At 38.4% G+C, this 15614-nt stretch overlaps 1 protein-coding gene across 1 annotated transcript in view; it reads right to left on the reverse strand.

The window, feature by feature from the left end:
* Positions 1 to 15614, reverse strand: part of WDPCP (WD repeat containing planar cell polarity effector) — a gene marked incomplete at its 5' end in the record, with an annotated part of 92881 nt that overhangs the window by 34797 nt on the left and 42470 nt on the right. Inside the window, 2 exons of the mRNA XM_009578744.1 lie at positions 7827 to 7929; positions 13709 to 13772. Of these exons, the coding sequence (XP_009577039.1) occupies positions 7827 to 7929; positions 13709 to 13772 (167 nt within the window). The remainder of the gene's footprint in view (positions 1 to 7826; positions 7930 to 13708; positions 13773 to 15614) is intronic.

Here is a 15614-nt window from a genome sequence, read left to right on the forward strand (position 1 = left end):
ACCAGCGATATCCTGATTAGAATGTCACCAGCCCTGAGACAGGATTTTAACAGGGAACTTGGTTTTGTTAGGCTGAAAGCATTCAACAAGAACTAACATCAGGTCATCAAACACCTTAGCTTTTGTTGCGGGAGTTTTTCAGGGGTGAACCGTCAAGCAGTCTCTTGTGCAGGAGTCTTTGGAGGAAAACAGCCTCAACCTCTGATTTTGCCGTGGGCAATTCCATGGTACCCCCACTTAAGAGCCTGTGGTGTGGCTGGGGATTGTAGTGAAAGAGGAGGCAATAAATAGTCCTTCAACGTTTTTGTTTGTTTGTTTGATCAGAAACCAGATGTGCAAAGATTCTCATATTTACAAGGTCCTTCTGAGCACAGGAACCTACAGCCTTCTCCTGACGTTGACTATGCTGTATCTGATCACTACTTCTAAAACTCACCTGCACGGGGAATATTTGGTGATAATTCTTCAGTAGGCCATTATAAAAAGACTTAATGTTGAAATATTACAATTGAACTTTAAATTGACACCTCACATCAGCCCACCATTATACCTCTTTTCAATTCCTCTGCTGTCATGCCACTGATGTGATGAATTGCAGCCTGTCACATCATGTTACATTACGCAGAACAAACAGGACAAAACACATACCAACTGCCATGCAAATATGTGTTTGCCAACTCTTTTCAGTGCGTAGAAGTGCAACCGGTGAATTCCCTATCAGAAAACTAGAGGCTCAAGGATGGCTCTAGGGTGTGTGAGACAAACATGCCTCTGACACACCGTGAACATACAGATAGGCAGCTCTCAGGCAGCTACAGCAATTATGAAAGCACCTCCTGCTGTGATTATTTCTTGTTCCTTCAGAAAAAAAAGCAGCAGCGGATTCTGTGGCTGCTGATGTCATGATGCAAAATATAAATACGTAATAATTAATCCAGCGCTTATGTTCGTATTTGGAGCTATTTTTATGACTGGCCAGATTTTGGCTGTGTATGTGTAAATATAACACCCACTTATGTACACATACACGTGCATACTATGAGATGTGTGAATATACATTATGTGGCTTTTAACTGCAGTCTTTTAGCCTACATGTGGGCCTTTTGAAGCTAATGGGAGATTTACCAGGGGCTTTTTCACAGAGCTGTAGGCAAGACTGGAATCCAGCACATATGAGTATTATACTATAATGATACAGTGTAAATCATCTAGTTTGACCTACAGTGAATTAGAGGCCATTAAATTTCATCCAGGTATCCTACACCGAGCCAGAAAAACTTGTGTTTGACTAATGCATAAATTATATTTGGCTAAAACCTATTTCCCAGAAAGGTATTCATTTAGTCTCCATGCAAAGACACTTTCCCTGCCTCAATTTCTTTGATAGTTTGTTTCAACAGTTATTTTAACTATGTGTGTTTTTTATTTAAATTCACTTCAGTCTATGGAGTTAGTGCTGAGAAATCAAATTCCTACTTAAATTCCTAGCTATAATGTCAATGGATACTTGAGTACTGACTTGCTTCTCTTTACTTCAATGCCATGCCATGGGCATCCCTTTGAGATCTTTTATGCTGAACTATTCTTTATCATGTAACATCCTCACCCAAGGAATCTCTCTGTGATCTGTTTTCACTTTTGTAACTTCTTGATATGTTGCCACGGCAAGTAAGTTGTTTACTTGGTAATTAGTGTCATTCATTCTCTATTGTCTATGTGCATCAACTTCGCTGGAGGTTATAGGGATAAGATGGAAATATACTGAAAAGATCTGAGATGACAGACCTCACATACCTTGCAATAACCTAATTTTTAGTAGAATAAATACAGACCAGACACAATCAACTCCTTCAATGCCCAGAATTTGGAAATACTGTAAATTTTTTGTTTATAAACCATAGCATGTGGCTACAGATACAAAAAAATTAAGTCCCTAAAGCTGGCTCTTCCAGTTACTGATTTTTCTCTTTTTCTACTCAATACATCATTTAAAATGAAGGCAAAAAATAGTTAATCTATGACTTCTTGGTAAGAATTTTTCTTATTAAATAGGGCATAATTTTACTACTGACAGATATTATTACAAAATATGGGGATCATTGAAATTAAAATATTAAGGAGAATAGTGTCTTCACTTCAGGCATGTAGAGGTGCTTTTTAAATCAGGTTCTGTAGTGGACAAGAATACGTCACGATAAAGAAGGGAAAAAAATTGAATGCCATGATTATTCTAAAGCTTGACACAAAACTATAAATCTCTTTCAAGTGAAGATACACAGATCTTTGTGTAGACCTCTGCAGCTAAGCAAACCAGCTAGCCTTTGATGTACTTATAATTATTAGGGGCTGAGGATTATGTCTTTAGGCAAAGCTGTCTAGCAGTGGGAAGGTATAGATCAAAACTGACATCATAACACAAGCAAGCGGAGAGGTGAGATGAGGTGGAGCCAAAAATAGTTTGGCATTACTATAGACCTTAAGTAAAGTAACTACTATAGACCTTAAGTAAAACTAATGATTCCACTTCTTGAAAAGAACACAAGGAAGGGAGCAATTAATGCCTGCAACCTCTCGATAGAGTAAAATCCTCACTACTAGTTGGAAAACTAAAAACGTGATTTACAAAAAGCTAAACATCAGAATAAAGAAGAAGATTCAGCAGATCCACTTACTTATATGGGAACATATTGTTACACTCCCAATGAGGCAGGTATGCCAAGCTGTGAATTCGGAACCACCATTGCAATAGGCTTCCATACCATGAGTGCTGGGTGCCACCTGCTCCTCTTGAAACCAGGGGACTTGAGCAGTCTACATCAAGTAGAGTGTCCTTCCAAACCAGGCTCTTTGTCATTTTTTGGTAGAGGGCAGGAGTTCTGGTAATGCCAGGCCTACACGTGAGCTTGTTACTTGCTAAAATCCCCCATCCAAAGCCCACTGAAGATGGTGGAAATCTTTTCACTGTGTTTAGTGGGCTCTGCATCAAATGCTGTGTGTGGTTTGATACATGCACGAGAGTGTACACACAAGCACAGTTAAATAATTTAAAATTACTATGGATCTTCAAAGACACTCATCTTGTGTGGCACAAAATTTAAAAAGTGCTTGTGGAAACTAATTTCTTGCCATAGGTTAACTGCCAATCACACTTAAAAAACATTTTTCATTAAAAATGTTTTTCTGGCTCTCTGGGGAAAAACCCACATTATTAGAAAAATAAAAGCAAAGGATTTGATTCTAGAGGTTTTGATTGACTTAAACTGAAAATCTAAATAAATAGAGAGAGAGATCTAACACTTACACTGAAGGGAGAAGAGCTCCAAAACACTGTAGCATAAACAGGTGTCCCCGAATCTTTCACAGTTCATCTGTGTATTGGATAATACCTTTTAAGCATGCCATAAACATGTTACGCAGTGAAATAAAAATCATGCCATGAAATAAAAGGCTAAGATTCTCAGTTAACTTGAAACTTGATAGCAAGAGAAAGATATGTGTGCCAAGGAAGAGCAGGAAATGAAGAAGGCTTTTTCATCAGCGTCAGAGAGGGTACATGAGGGTAAGGAAGAAGTCTATTGCTTGATAGATGAAAGGAGTCATTATGGATCAGAAGAGGAACAAATGTTATCAACTAGGGCCAGAGAAGGTTACAAAAACAGGGGGACAATTCTAAACACGGTCTCGAAATGCGAGCAGGCTTGCCAGGACTGTCAGGAATAGGGGAAGATCTCAGTAAATTACAAGTGATTTGGAGGTAGCAGACTGTATGCAAGACCAGACTGGTATCTCAGACACACTGTATGGAAGACAAAACACTATAGCATGTGTCATTATTAATTATCACAAAGAACATGTAAGCCATTAAATATAAAATACTATCACAGAACTAAGAAGAAATGAATAAATTCTCCACTTAAGGTTCAAACTGGTGACGTTCCTTGCCAGTAAGGTGAAGTATTTAGGGCCCCTACATTTTGAATGTCATTTTATAAACTGTGGGAAATCAGACCTCAGTCTCTGTGAGAACTGATAAGATTTCCTATCTCACTTGAAAACAATATGGAATATTTCCAGAAATGTTTTAAAATTCTATTTTAAGTGGAAAAACCTCAAGTGCTTTCATGAGACATTACTGAACCACCAAAATGTTAGTCAGTCCCATCTAGCATTTCAGAACAATGCAATTATCTCAACATCAGTGTTTTTATTAAGATACCTCTGTTAGAAATGTTGCCTAAACATTAGTGTAACTAATACTCTGAATTTAATTCTAAGTAGAAATACAAGGTTTCCCAATTTGCCTTTCAACTATGCAGCAGTTATCTGTCTTGTCACAACATGAATCCCTTTTGGGTGAAAGCTATTGATTTGAAGGTTAAAATCATCTTGCTAGGCCCTAATGTAATTTGTTGGAAGTTGGCCTTGGGAAACTTTCTGACACTGACTACATATGCTCTTGGATATTCATTGAGCAATGATGTCTGAAAGGCTGAGTTCTTCACCTCCATGATCATTATTAGTTATGGCATTTCTTAACAGGCTGTGCCATGTCAGTTCTTTGCAACTCAAGTTTTACATTAGCAACCTACAGTTTACAGCACTGAACAGATGCACTCTTGCACCACGGACAATATTGTACCAGTTACTTGTGTTCCAGGACCATATATGTGAGGCTACACCCATAAACTGAATTTATTAGTAAGCCTACAAATATTGTCAATATTGAAGAAAGTCCTCTCTGTTTTAATCAAGTGAAATGAGGTGCACAGAATATATTTTAGGCAAGGCTAAATGAGAACTCCCTGACCTCGTTAAGGAACCTGTAGATCTACTACAGAAATAATTCAACAGGAAATCTTTGGCAGAGGAAACCACAATATCTATGGCCACTGGTCTGCTGATCAAATGGGAGTGGGGAAAGAGGAGACAGCTAATGCGGTCTCTGAGATGTATAGTACCATTACTTCAATCTTCTCATGTCTCAAGATGCATTTTCACAGGCTGTCAAACATAAAATCTTATAAGAATAATGTTCTTTAGAAGATTTAATCAGTTGAATAAAATACCTGATTCTGCCAAAACCATAGCAGGGAATAGCAGCAAGTTCACTTGACACTTCACCTTGCTCAGCAATTATTGTCACAAAACTACTATGCTCTGAAGGTCTAGAGGTGTTTTTATCACATGCACCCAGATATTCTTAGCTTTGATGGTGGCTTCTTCAAAACAGTGTTTAGCAAACCACGACCATGTGAAGAACTGAGAAAAGCTAAAATTCAGAAAATTTTAAAATAATCAATCTATTTCTGGTTTTATCTTGACACAAATCTTTATCTAATATATGTGAGGAATCTACCAATGATTACAGAACTCTGGATGACATCTATAAATTTAAGCTGAAATTATATTGTTCTACATTATTTGTAGGAGGTTGAAACTTTTCCAAAAGTCTGAGTTTGAAAAATATTATGTTTGAAGTGAGCCCTGTACACAGAAATATCTTGACAAATTAAATATATCTGGGGCAAGATGGAGCACTCTCAAGGGCTTGGGAATCAGCCAGGAGCACTGACTCATGTTATTTTCAAGTGTTGAGCAGAGTTTTGGGGATGGGCTAGCTCAGGAAATATCATCAGATGTTGATATACGAGAACGGTTCACATTTGTACTATTTAGGACCAAATATTATACTGTAATATATATACGAAATATGCTGTAGAGAGGCCATATATTATCTAGGGAGGTGTTCAGTATAACTTGGGATCACTGATTGCACCTTGTCGCCTCTGTTTGCTTAGGTTGCTGCCTTCTTGTAGAAGCCTGAAGTGGGTGCTCAAGAAGTTTGATCTGGGAAGTGTGACCATTGGTGAACTGAATGGCTGAAAGCCCCAGAGAGCAGGGACTAGATGAAGAGGACTGGGCTTAGGTTAGGGGACAGAGGCTTGTTTGAAATTGCATTTTAAAGCTTCTGGCTCTGGCATGAGTTTTTCTACCCCTCTCAAAATGTTGGATAAATATAGTAATTTACATATAAAGCACCTGTTATCTTTTGTTTTCACTGGGTCCACAAAGTTCATGCCTCATGACACCTTTTTTGCTAACAACAGTTTATGAAATAAAAACATCAACATGAGAGGACGTTGGAATAAAGTATAATAAAACAAAACATGTGGCTGAGATTTCACATGTTGGTGATCCAATCAAAGATGAGATCCAATCTGCAGTAAAACGAACTCATGGGAGATTCCTGTTTATTTTCATATAAAATGAACTGGATGCAAATTCATTACTGTTTATAGACTGAATCTCAGTGACAGTTTGTCCCAGGGGCATTGAAAAGTATTTTAAATCATTCTGATAGTTAATTATTCAGCAAATGAGAACACTTTAAAGACTTTATCATATAAAATTACTTTCATAATTTATGCTTATGGGGCATTACAGACGTAACTGCAGGACTGCTCTGAAGGAGGGGAAGACTGTGTGCCTGCACATTTCTAACTGAACTGTAGTAACACGTGTATTACGTCTGATATGCAAGTAAGACATTTGTGATCACCTCAGGTTTCTTCCCTATCCCTCTCTGTATGTGTCTATAATACTATATAAGGCTCTCAGTAAACTTAAAAATAGCCTAACTTCAGAAATCTAGTAATATTGTTAGTTTGCAAGGAATTAAACGAAGACACAGATTAAGGCTTAAATTTTCTGGATTAAGTGTAAGAGAATAGATAGTGATTGGAGATAAGTCTCAGGTACCTTTGTAAACTTTTGTCTACCTGGACTTCAGTAAAGCCTTTGGCACTGTCTCCCACAGCATTCTCCTAGAGAAGCTGGCGGCTCACGGCTTAGACAGGTACACTCTTCGCTGGGTAAAAAACTGGCTGGACGGCCGAGCCCAGAGAGTTGTGGTGAATGGAGTTAAATACAGTTGGCGGCCGGTCACGAGCGGTGTTCCCCAGGGCTCAGTTTTGGGGCCGGTCCTGTTCAATATCTTTATCAACGATCTGGATGAGGGGATCGAGTGCTCCCTCAGTAAGTTTGCAGATGACACCAAGCTGGGTGTTCTTTTTTTATCCTTTGTCTACTTTCTCTATGCTGGAGGTCAGCTACCTAGACTTAGACTCCTTCTGCTTGGTTCATGCTATAGGCCTGAAATCAGAACGGTCTACATATTTGCATACATCTCTTTATGACAATTCAGAGGAAACACAAGGAGAAAGTGAATGAGTTATGAATTCCCCTGCCTGAAAAGTTGTCTGTGTTTGAGCTAGTAGTCTAACCCTGCAATTTTTGCATCAATATTCCTTATGGAACTGCAAGAATCCCACTGCATGCAAAGCTGTTACTTTAAAGTCAGGATATGAGCCTGTGTTCACATCAGTAAATGTTTCATCTGAATGCTGCCAAAGCATTCATGATGTGACTCCAGTTGTTGGCACAGCGTGCACGAGCAAATATTTAAAGGTGAATGAGGTTGCCATACCTGGCCTTTAACGCTGGTATGAACAAAGATTTTCAGATTCAGTCCCTTACCTCTTGCACTCAGTTCAGTTTGTACAGCCTGAACTTTTCTATATAGGCATAGTATAAATCTTTTTTGCTTTGTAGCTATTGCGTTGACACAATCCTCACGTGTGTACTGAAAGGCAAAGCTATGTTATTTTTATAAGCCTCCCTCTTTAGTTATGAATAAAAATACTGTCTCGCTTTCAAAGAAAACAATGCAATCGAAACAATAACTCCCCTACAAATATAACACGGTGTTGTACAGGACAAGTATTGATTAAAACAAAAAGGGCTTTTTAAACACCATTAATTCTTACCAATTCTAGTAGTTATTGATTCTGCATCAATGTCATTAGCCTTTTTCTTTGCCACTTCAGCTAGTGCCAATTCACCCTTATCTAGTGCAAGGTAATGGATGTCCTTTGGAAATAAAAGAGAAAAAAAAAAAGATTAATCTAAAATGAATCTCATAGGAGTAACAAAAGGGATTTTGAAAGAAAGAGGTTCTTTTATTATTTAGATCACAAACACAGATGGAACTGATGAACCTACCATTACATTTTAATTCTCTCCCAATGCAAATTTATTATCTTACTTGTGCTGTTGAATACAGCAATGAATAAAACACTGACCAATCATGCACTGATAAAAGTGAAGCTATTGACTCAGTGTATGAAAGAAACCAATCTGTCTGCTTTTAAGGTAACTTCTGTTGGTGCAACATGAATTAAGAGAGGGTTGATAGGAGGTGGCTCTGTGTAAACCAGATCTGAAGTACTGGAACTCTTCTGGCTGACAGCCCCTATTTGAAGCGTGTTAAGTTTCCATCTAGTACATGAGTTTTGGGGTAGAGCTCTTTTGGGACTAATTTTTGTTTGGAGGTTGTCATGTTACACTTACTGTTCTTTCAGTAAGGTGATGGTGGTCCTCTTTGTGCTGATATTAGAGATAATAAGAGCAACAATGGTTGCTCAATGGTTTTAACACCCACATAGGTGACATGATTCCTGAGTCACTCTTGGACCACAAGGGGCTTTCCAAAAATGTTGTTGTCTAGCATGAATAGTTGCCAATACTCTGGATCTAGTCCTTAATCTAGAGTTAAAAATCAGAGGGCTGCAGCAGGGGTGCATCATTACATGCTGAATTGCAAGGCTTTTTATTGTGTGTTAACCTTTGAGGTGAAAACCACCTGTACTACAGCACAATTTGTGGGAGAATATATTCCCGCTGACAAATTACAGTCTCACTGCCCTTGGTTTTGGCCCTTGAAGTAAAGTTTCATCCTTGACCATTAATAAAGAGACAATTAACCCCCTTCTCCTTTGGCATCACAGCCACAGGCTGCTCTGTGCATGAACTGAGACATATGAAGTGACGGAAACCCAAGAACAGTTGGCAAAGTTTTTTTTTCCCTCTTCTTTGCTGAAGATGCCATTTGGTATCCAAAGATTTAAGTCCTTCCTGGCCATTATTGTGCAATATATCTGCATGCAGGAATTTAAAGGGAAAAGGAGTATTTGCTGGAAATATTGACCTCTGTATACCATAAAAGCAACCATATTCTCACTAATGCAGAAGATTTCAGGTGAAACTATCCTTCTCAGTGTGAGTTTACTGCCACCTTCATCAATATCACAGAAACTCCTACAGGAAAAAGTGACCTTACTCTAGAAAGAGAAGCTAGATGAAAAAAGAGAGAGTAATAGTATTAGGAGAAAAAGATGCTGCTTTTATTATCCCCTCATTTAATAATAATAATTAAAAAAAAAAACCAACCAAAAATAAGAAGCAAACTGAGAATGTTAGGGAAACTGAGACTAAGCAGGAAAACCTGGTACTGACTTGCAGGATCCCAACAGTCTGCAGGAGACGGCACCATTTTCTAATTACAGACACAGATGTGACTTAAAAAACGTGCAAGTGTCTTGGAGCAAAGTAATGAGTTACGAACTTGTTGCGAACTCTCTATTTCCTCTCTTTGTAGGTCTAACATGGTTGTCAGAAGAAAAGGGCCTGAGTAGCAAGGTATGATTTTCTACGAAGATTAAACAGTAGATATTGTCAGCTTATTTAGATAACAATAGAAAACCTAAGGGCTCTTGAACAAGTCTGAACTTACAAAGATTTGAATGTATAGGCAGATTGTGTTCACTAATGTAAAATACATTCTGACTATGCTTAATGACTGCCTTTTTGTAGTTTAAACTAAGAGAAGTATTGTATACTTCAATGCAATTTGAAATAATAAACTTGGGGAGGGGATGGAAGCAACTGCAGAAAATGACAAAGTTCTTTCAGTTAAGAGGTTGTGCATGCGGTGTGTATCAAAACATGTCACTTTCAGATCTTGTTTTTGCCCATGTTTTCTGTTTTGAGTAAAGAAATGTAAAGACACTACATATTCATCGCTAACTAATGGGGGCCTTGTAAGAAATAAAGATATAGCAGTAGGCTGGTAAGTGGCTTTCTTCGTGGTTCCTCAAGTTGCTGTCATAAAGAATTTTTTTAAAAAAGTAGCTCTCGTCTCTATCTCTAAACAAGCTTTAGAAAGAAAAGATAACAGATATAAAACCTCCTATTTAACTCAAATTTAACTCAAATTTAGGTGTTCCTCATTCAAATAAGCCAGCAAAATTGGATTTTTCTAAGAATTTATAACTCTCTGAGTAGAATAAAACTAGAAAATAAATAAAAGAGAAAGAAGAAACACTGGATTACAGGGTGCCCTAAAGAATGACAGAAAAAAAAAGAATTAAATTAGCTGAATATTCATTACAGAGTTTTTCACACAATTATCTAAGAATTTATCAGTCCAAAGATCACGTCCCTCTCAAAAACAATGGTGACAATAAAAACAATTTCCAGCTGCTTATCAGGAGTTTGCTGAAAGGGCTGTATTTTATCATTTAACAGTTTGATTAGTTTTTGGACCACTTCCTTTTTACCCTCATCTTTGTGACTCACAGAGCTGGCGCTCGGTGAGCAGGAGTCATTTGAAACACTGATGTGCATTTGTCTATAGGATATTTCTGGGCAAAATTCCAACATTTCTTCGAAACATGCACTTTCCTCATCAGTGTATCACCCAAGATCTGACAGTTTTATTAAAGTGTCTTTTCCTTGCATTTTTTGCTACCTTTGGTACGTGGGATGGCCTTTTGAATTTTCAGCAGCTGAGAGCTGGAGCATACTACAAAAGGATTTCAAGCTAACAACCCTTCTATTGCTTGATCTTTTCTGTTACAGATTGGATCAGTCACTGTCCAATAAATGTAGCTGTTGTTCATGATATTATGTCCTTCTCAGTTTTATTTTTTTATTGAACTTTGTAGGAGATGATAATAATTGATGGACTTAGATGTGACGTGAGGGTAAAGCTTATGGAGAGGCACAGCAGTGTATGTGTGTCTTGTTATGGCATCATACTAGTGACGCTATAGCTATAGGACTAACTTTTAAGCCTTTTTTTTTTTTTCTTTTTCATTTCTATGAAAGAAATTAGCCCTCAGATAGCATTCTCTCAAACTTCTTTGCAATCTCAAAACAAATAACAGGAATGCTGCAGAGCCCTGTTTGGTGAAAGAGATGCTCAGGATAAATTCTCCAAGACATGGGACATTTCCTTAGAAGTCTCAGGAGATGGGTATTCAACGTTTGGATCCTCCTCAGCCTCTGTTATATCTGCTTTCTCTATCCTTTCCTTTTCTGTTCCTTCTCTGTTCCCCTTTAATAAATGGATTTTTTCTTTCTCATTTCGCTTATGTCATCAGATATCTTTCTTTAGTCTACTATTTCTTCTTGAAATCCCATTAAATTAATTGGCAATAAGGTGGCGTGACTCCTAGAACCATCTGAGGTTTTATAAATGGATTTGGTTGGTCTGTAAAACAACAGTACAAATAATTGACCTATATATTACTTATTCATACTGCACATAATCATAAATGCTTTAAATATAGGTAAAGTCAAGTTGTATATTATTAATTGTATTTTGACCTATATAAACAATATACACAAATTATTCAGTGTTAAGCAGAAGTGAAGGATGCACAAACCTTGCTTAGCAATAGTATTGTTATACTAATACCTAGAAGAACTGTAAGCTTTCACGGAACAGGTTATCTAATTTTCACACAATATTTAGTGCAATGAAGCCTAATTCCCTAGAAATTACCGTGGCACAAATAAATACTTTTTATGACATATGCACCTTTAAACTTCTTGAGTCCTGTACTTAGTAGATTTGCAGCAGTGCCATTGTTAGCTTATTGCAAAGTTTGTTCATTAGTACCTTACTTCGGAGACGAATTAGCAAAAGGACATTTCCCCAGAGGAGGCAGCGAGTTAACAGAGGTGTGTGTGCTGCTTGTTGCATGATTTAGGGGAAACTATGAGGAATCTCAAAGGTAATGCAAACAGAAGGAGGACAATATAGAACTGGTTTTGATCTCACAGTAATGTAAGCCAGAAGGAACTATGTGGAAATATGTATTTATGTTTAAGAGCATTGGTGAGATGGGAAATGGAGAGTAGGTGTTGAGAGAGAAAAGGGAAAACAAAGAAGAGTAGGAAAGGATGGAGCTAATTTCTCTGTGAACATTGAAACTCCTCTTGAAGAAAGTTGGAGAACCTTTTTGTTGAGAGGAGGACATGTTACCACTTGTGGAGCCAGGTACTGACAGTTCCTCCCTCTTGTTAGCAGCTTTGCACCCATCTCTTGACCCAACAGTGGGACAGAGGTGCTCCCTCAGTCCTGCTGTCAGCAGAGGGAAGGAAAGAGAAAAAGATCATGTAGGAAATGCTCCCGGCCATATGAGAGAGGGCCCTTGAGACGGCAGGCCAAATGCTGGGTCATTTGTTCTGCCAGAATGGCCTCAGGGAGAATTTATTATCTGTATGGGGGGAGACCCCCCAACAAAAAGCTGTAACCTGCTGCAGACATGTTACAGTCTGAATCTTCTATGTGGCTGCACCAGTGCTTAGCTTGATTAGGCATAAAATTTGTATTGAAGACGGTACATTCAATAAAAAGAGAAAAGGAAAAAGATGAGCTAAAAAGAGGAAAAATCAAGGAGCGTAAACATAAAACACATAATGAATTTCCTAAAAGTCTGACATTTCCATCACATTCTTTTGATGCATACTTAGAAAAGTTTATCGCAGTATTCACATCTTTCTAATTAGATGGAACAAGCCAGATGATTAGAGCTGTGAAAAAAACATCAAAAGGTTCACACAACTTTTTATATAATTAGAAGGGAATTTTCATAACCCATAAAAGCAGGATTTAATTGTGTAATTTAACATACAATTTAAATATCAGGATCAAACTAGCAGGGCAAGTGACTTAATGGGATAAATGATATTAACATCTAGTGTCAAAGCTTAATTTAAACAACAGAATGTCTTCATTATGCAAAAGAGTCAAGCAAACGAATCGTTCAAAGGGCCTTTTTTTCAACAAGCCCCTTTCCTATTGTTTCTTTGAAAACAATGAAATCAGCTGTGGAGCAGCAACATGCTGAGAGACTAGGAAAGCACGATTGGCTTTGTCCATCTGACCTCACTGTGACATTGTGGTGCAAGATCTTATAAAACAAGAGCCTCCTGCAGAGCTCACACAGAGGACCTTTTAAGAGCTGGTTAATTTTACTTTTGTAGCTAATTAAATGGGAGGGGGCAGAGAGTGCATGAAATGTAAAAACCCTTGGATTGATGCTGCTGAGCTTTGTTGTTTTAAAAGTACCTGTAGAAGCGTTCATAATTTGTCACTTTTCACAAAACCCTAAGAGACAAACTAAGAGCATTCAGGATCCCCAGGATATGGCCAGCTCTTGTATCCAGGACTCAGCAGTTGCACTTCTTAAAGGAATGGATTAGAAACGTATAAGCTTATTAGAGTGAAAGATGACATTCACCCACATCAGGACAGATGAAGAAGGGGAAAATTCAAAAACATATACATTAATTCCTGGAAAATAAAGAATAGCCTTTAGGCCATGCTAGGGAAAATGTCAATGACTCTAAAGATACTCAGTTCCTACTGATGAGTTTCATGATGGCAAAGGGCAAACCAGGTAGAATAGTTCTGTCCTCAGTATGTGTCTAAGACTGCAAATGACAGGGAACCATTCTAACGTGCACAAAAGCTGACAACTAGCACCCTGACAACAGCCTGTCTCCAGAAATGACTCACCATAAACAGGTCCCGAGCACCTATATCAACAGCTAGCAGAAATGCTTTTTCAAATCTCTGATACCTGCAAGAAAAAGGAAACATATCATTTGCCGAGGATAATTTAAAAGCTGCATCAAATTTTGTTAATGGGCAGACGAAGTCCTTCAATTCTCATCAAAAGCGGTGCCAAAGCTTTACTGGGGAAACTTGATACACTCATACTCAGACTGCAGAACTATGAGGTAGGACAGTGACTACCCTTAACCTTCTTCATCGTGTAAAACCTTCAGCAAGTGTCATGTTCAGTGTTGAGTCCCATCAGATCTAGTTGAATCTGAAGGGAGCTGAAGGTACTGTAGATCATAACAAATTGATCCTTTGAAAGATACCAGCCACAACATAGATAAATGCTAGCCCCAACAACATTGGTAGGAACCTCAAGTCCCTTATAGAAAAGACTAATCCCAAATCTCACAAGACTTCAGAGGTCCTTGTAGAAGTTTGCATTGAGTTTTGTCCTCATAGGCCCCTCAGTACAGCTCTCTGAAGGTGATAATCAATCGAGTCATGCTAAACAGTCATGAATCCCCAGGGGCTGAAGAAGGTAGGGGGTGACACTGCTTTGCCTCCTAACTCCCTCAGCCCACTATTAGCACAGACTCCTGAGAGTTTTCTGAAGAACCTATGGTGAAGAAGATTGTGTCAATGAGGTAAAACAAGGGGAAAAAGAGCAAAATTCACAAGCAAAAATTACATCTAAATGTGCACCACCTGAGTATCACCTAGAGATACAGTAGAGTAGGAAGGGAGCAGTATGGATGTGGAACTTCACCTTTACTATTAACCCAGGAGGGCTGTATCATGGCATACTCAGACGATTACTTTGGTGAGTTGAAGGCTTGCTGAACAGCTCCTTCCATTTGGAATGACACAGATGGTCACCTTCTTTCTACCCAGAGACCATACACCATCTCCTGGCAATTACAGCAAATACCTACATGGGATGGAGATACTGTGGAAGGCTGTATATATCCTTGGGAATTCCACAGAAGCGGGAGGAAACAAGCCATCCATCAGAAGCTTTCTGAGAATATATACAACATTGCACTGGAAAACACTAATCACAATGGGAAATTCTGCACTGGGCTAATGCCTCTCTTATACTAGATATAGATGACCACTATGTGACAATCACTCTGTACTGTGAGAAAGTGATTCTATTTGTACATATTTTCTTCTACGCATGTTTTTAAACTGTTTAAAAATACCTACAAATACAGATTTGGTGACTATTTTTAGATTATTTTTAGACTATTTTTGCTCTACAACTACCTGAAAGGAGGTTGTAGCGAGGTGGGGGTTGGTCTCTTCTCCCAAGTAACAAGCGATAGGATGAGAGGAAATGGCCTCAAGTTGCGCCAAAGGAGGTTTAGACTGGACATTAGGAAAAACTTCTTTACTGAAAGAGTGGTCAGGCCTTGGAACAGGCTGCCCAGGGAAGTGGTAGAGTCACCATCCCTGGAAGTACTTAAAAGACGTGTAGATGAGGCGCTTAGGGACATGGTTTAGTGGGCATGGTGGTGTTGGGTTAACGGTTGGACTCGATGATCTTAGAGGTCTTTTCCAACCTTAATGATTCCGTGATTCTATGATTCTATATGCAAAACAACAAAATACCCCAATTTTATTTCAGTTGTGAAGTAAAAGATAGATTCCTTATAGAATGATTTCTATATTTTTCCCATTACTGGTAAAGTTTCCCCTTTTCACCTGTTAACAATTTCAACAATACATCAGTTGTAGATGCTTGAAGTTTGGGAAGGAGATGCCTTCTTTGCCCCAGCGGGTAAAGAGCAGCATTGTGACTTCTCAGTGTTAGAAAGGTGTAGTTTGTGCTTGCCCAATGAATATTGTCCGACAGCAT

This window comes from Fulmarus glacialis, unplaced genomic scaffold, assembly GCF_000690835.1.
Source record: "Fulmarus glacialis isolate BGI_N327 unplaced genomic scaffold, ASM69083v1 scaffold8055, whole genome shotgun sequence".
Classification (NCBI taxonomy): domain Eukaryota; kingdom Metazoa; phylum Chordata; class Aves; order Procellariiformes; family Procellariidae; genus Fulmarus; species Fulmarus glacialis.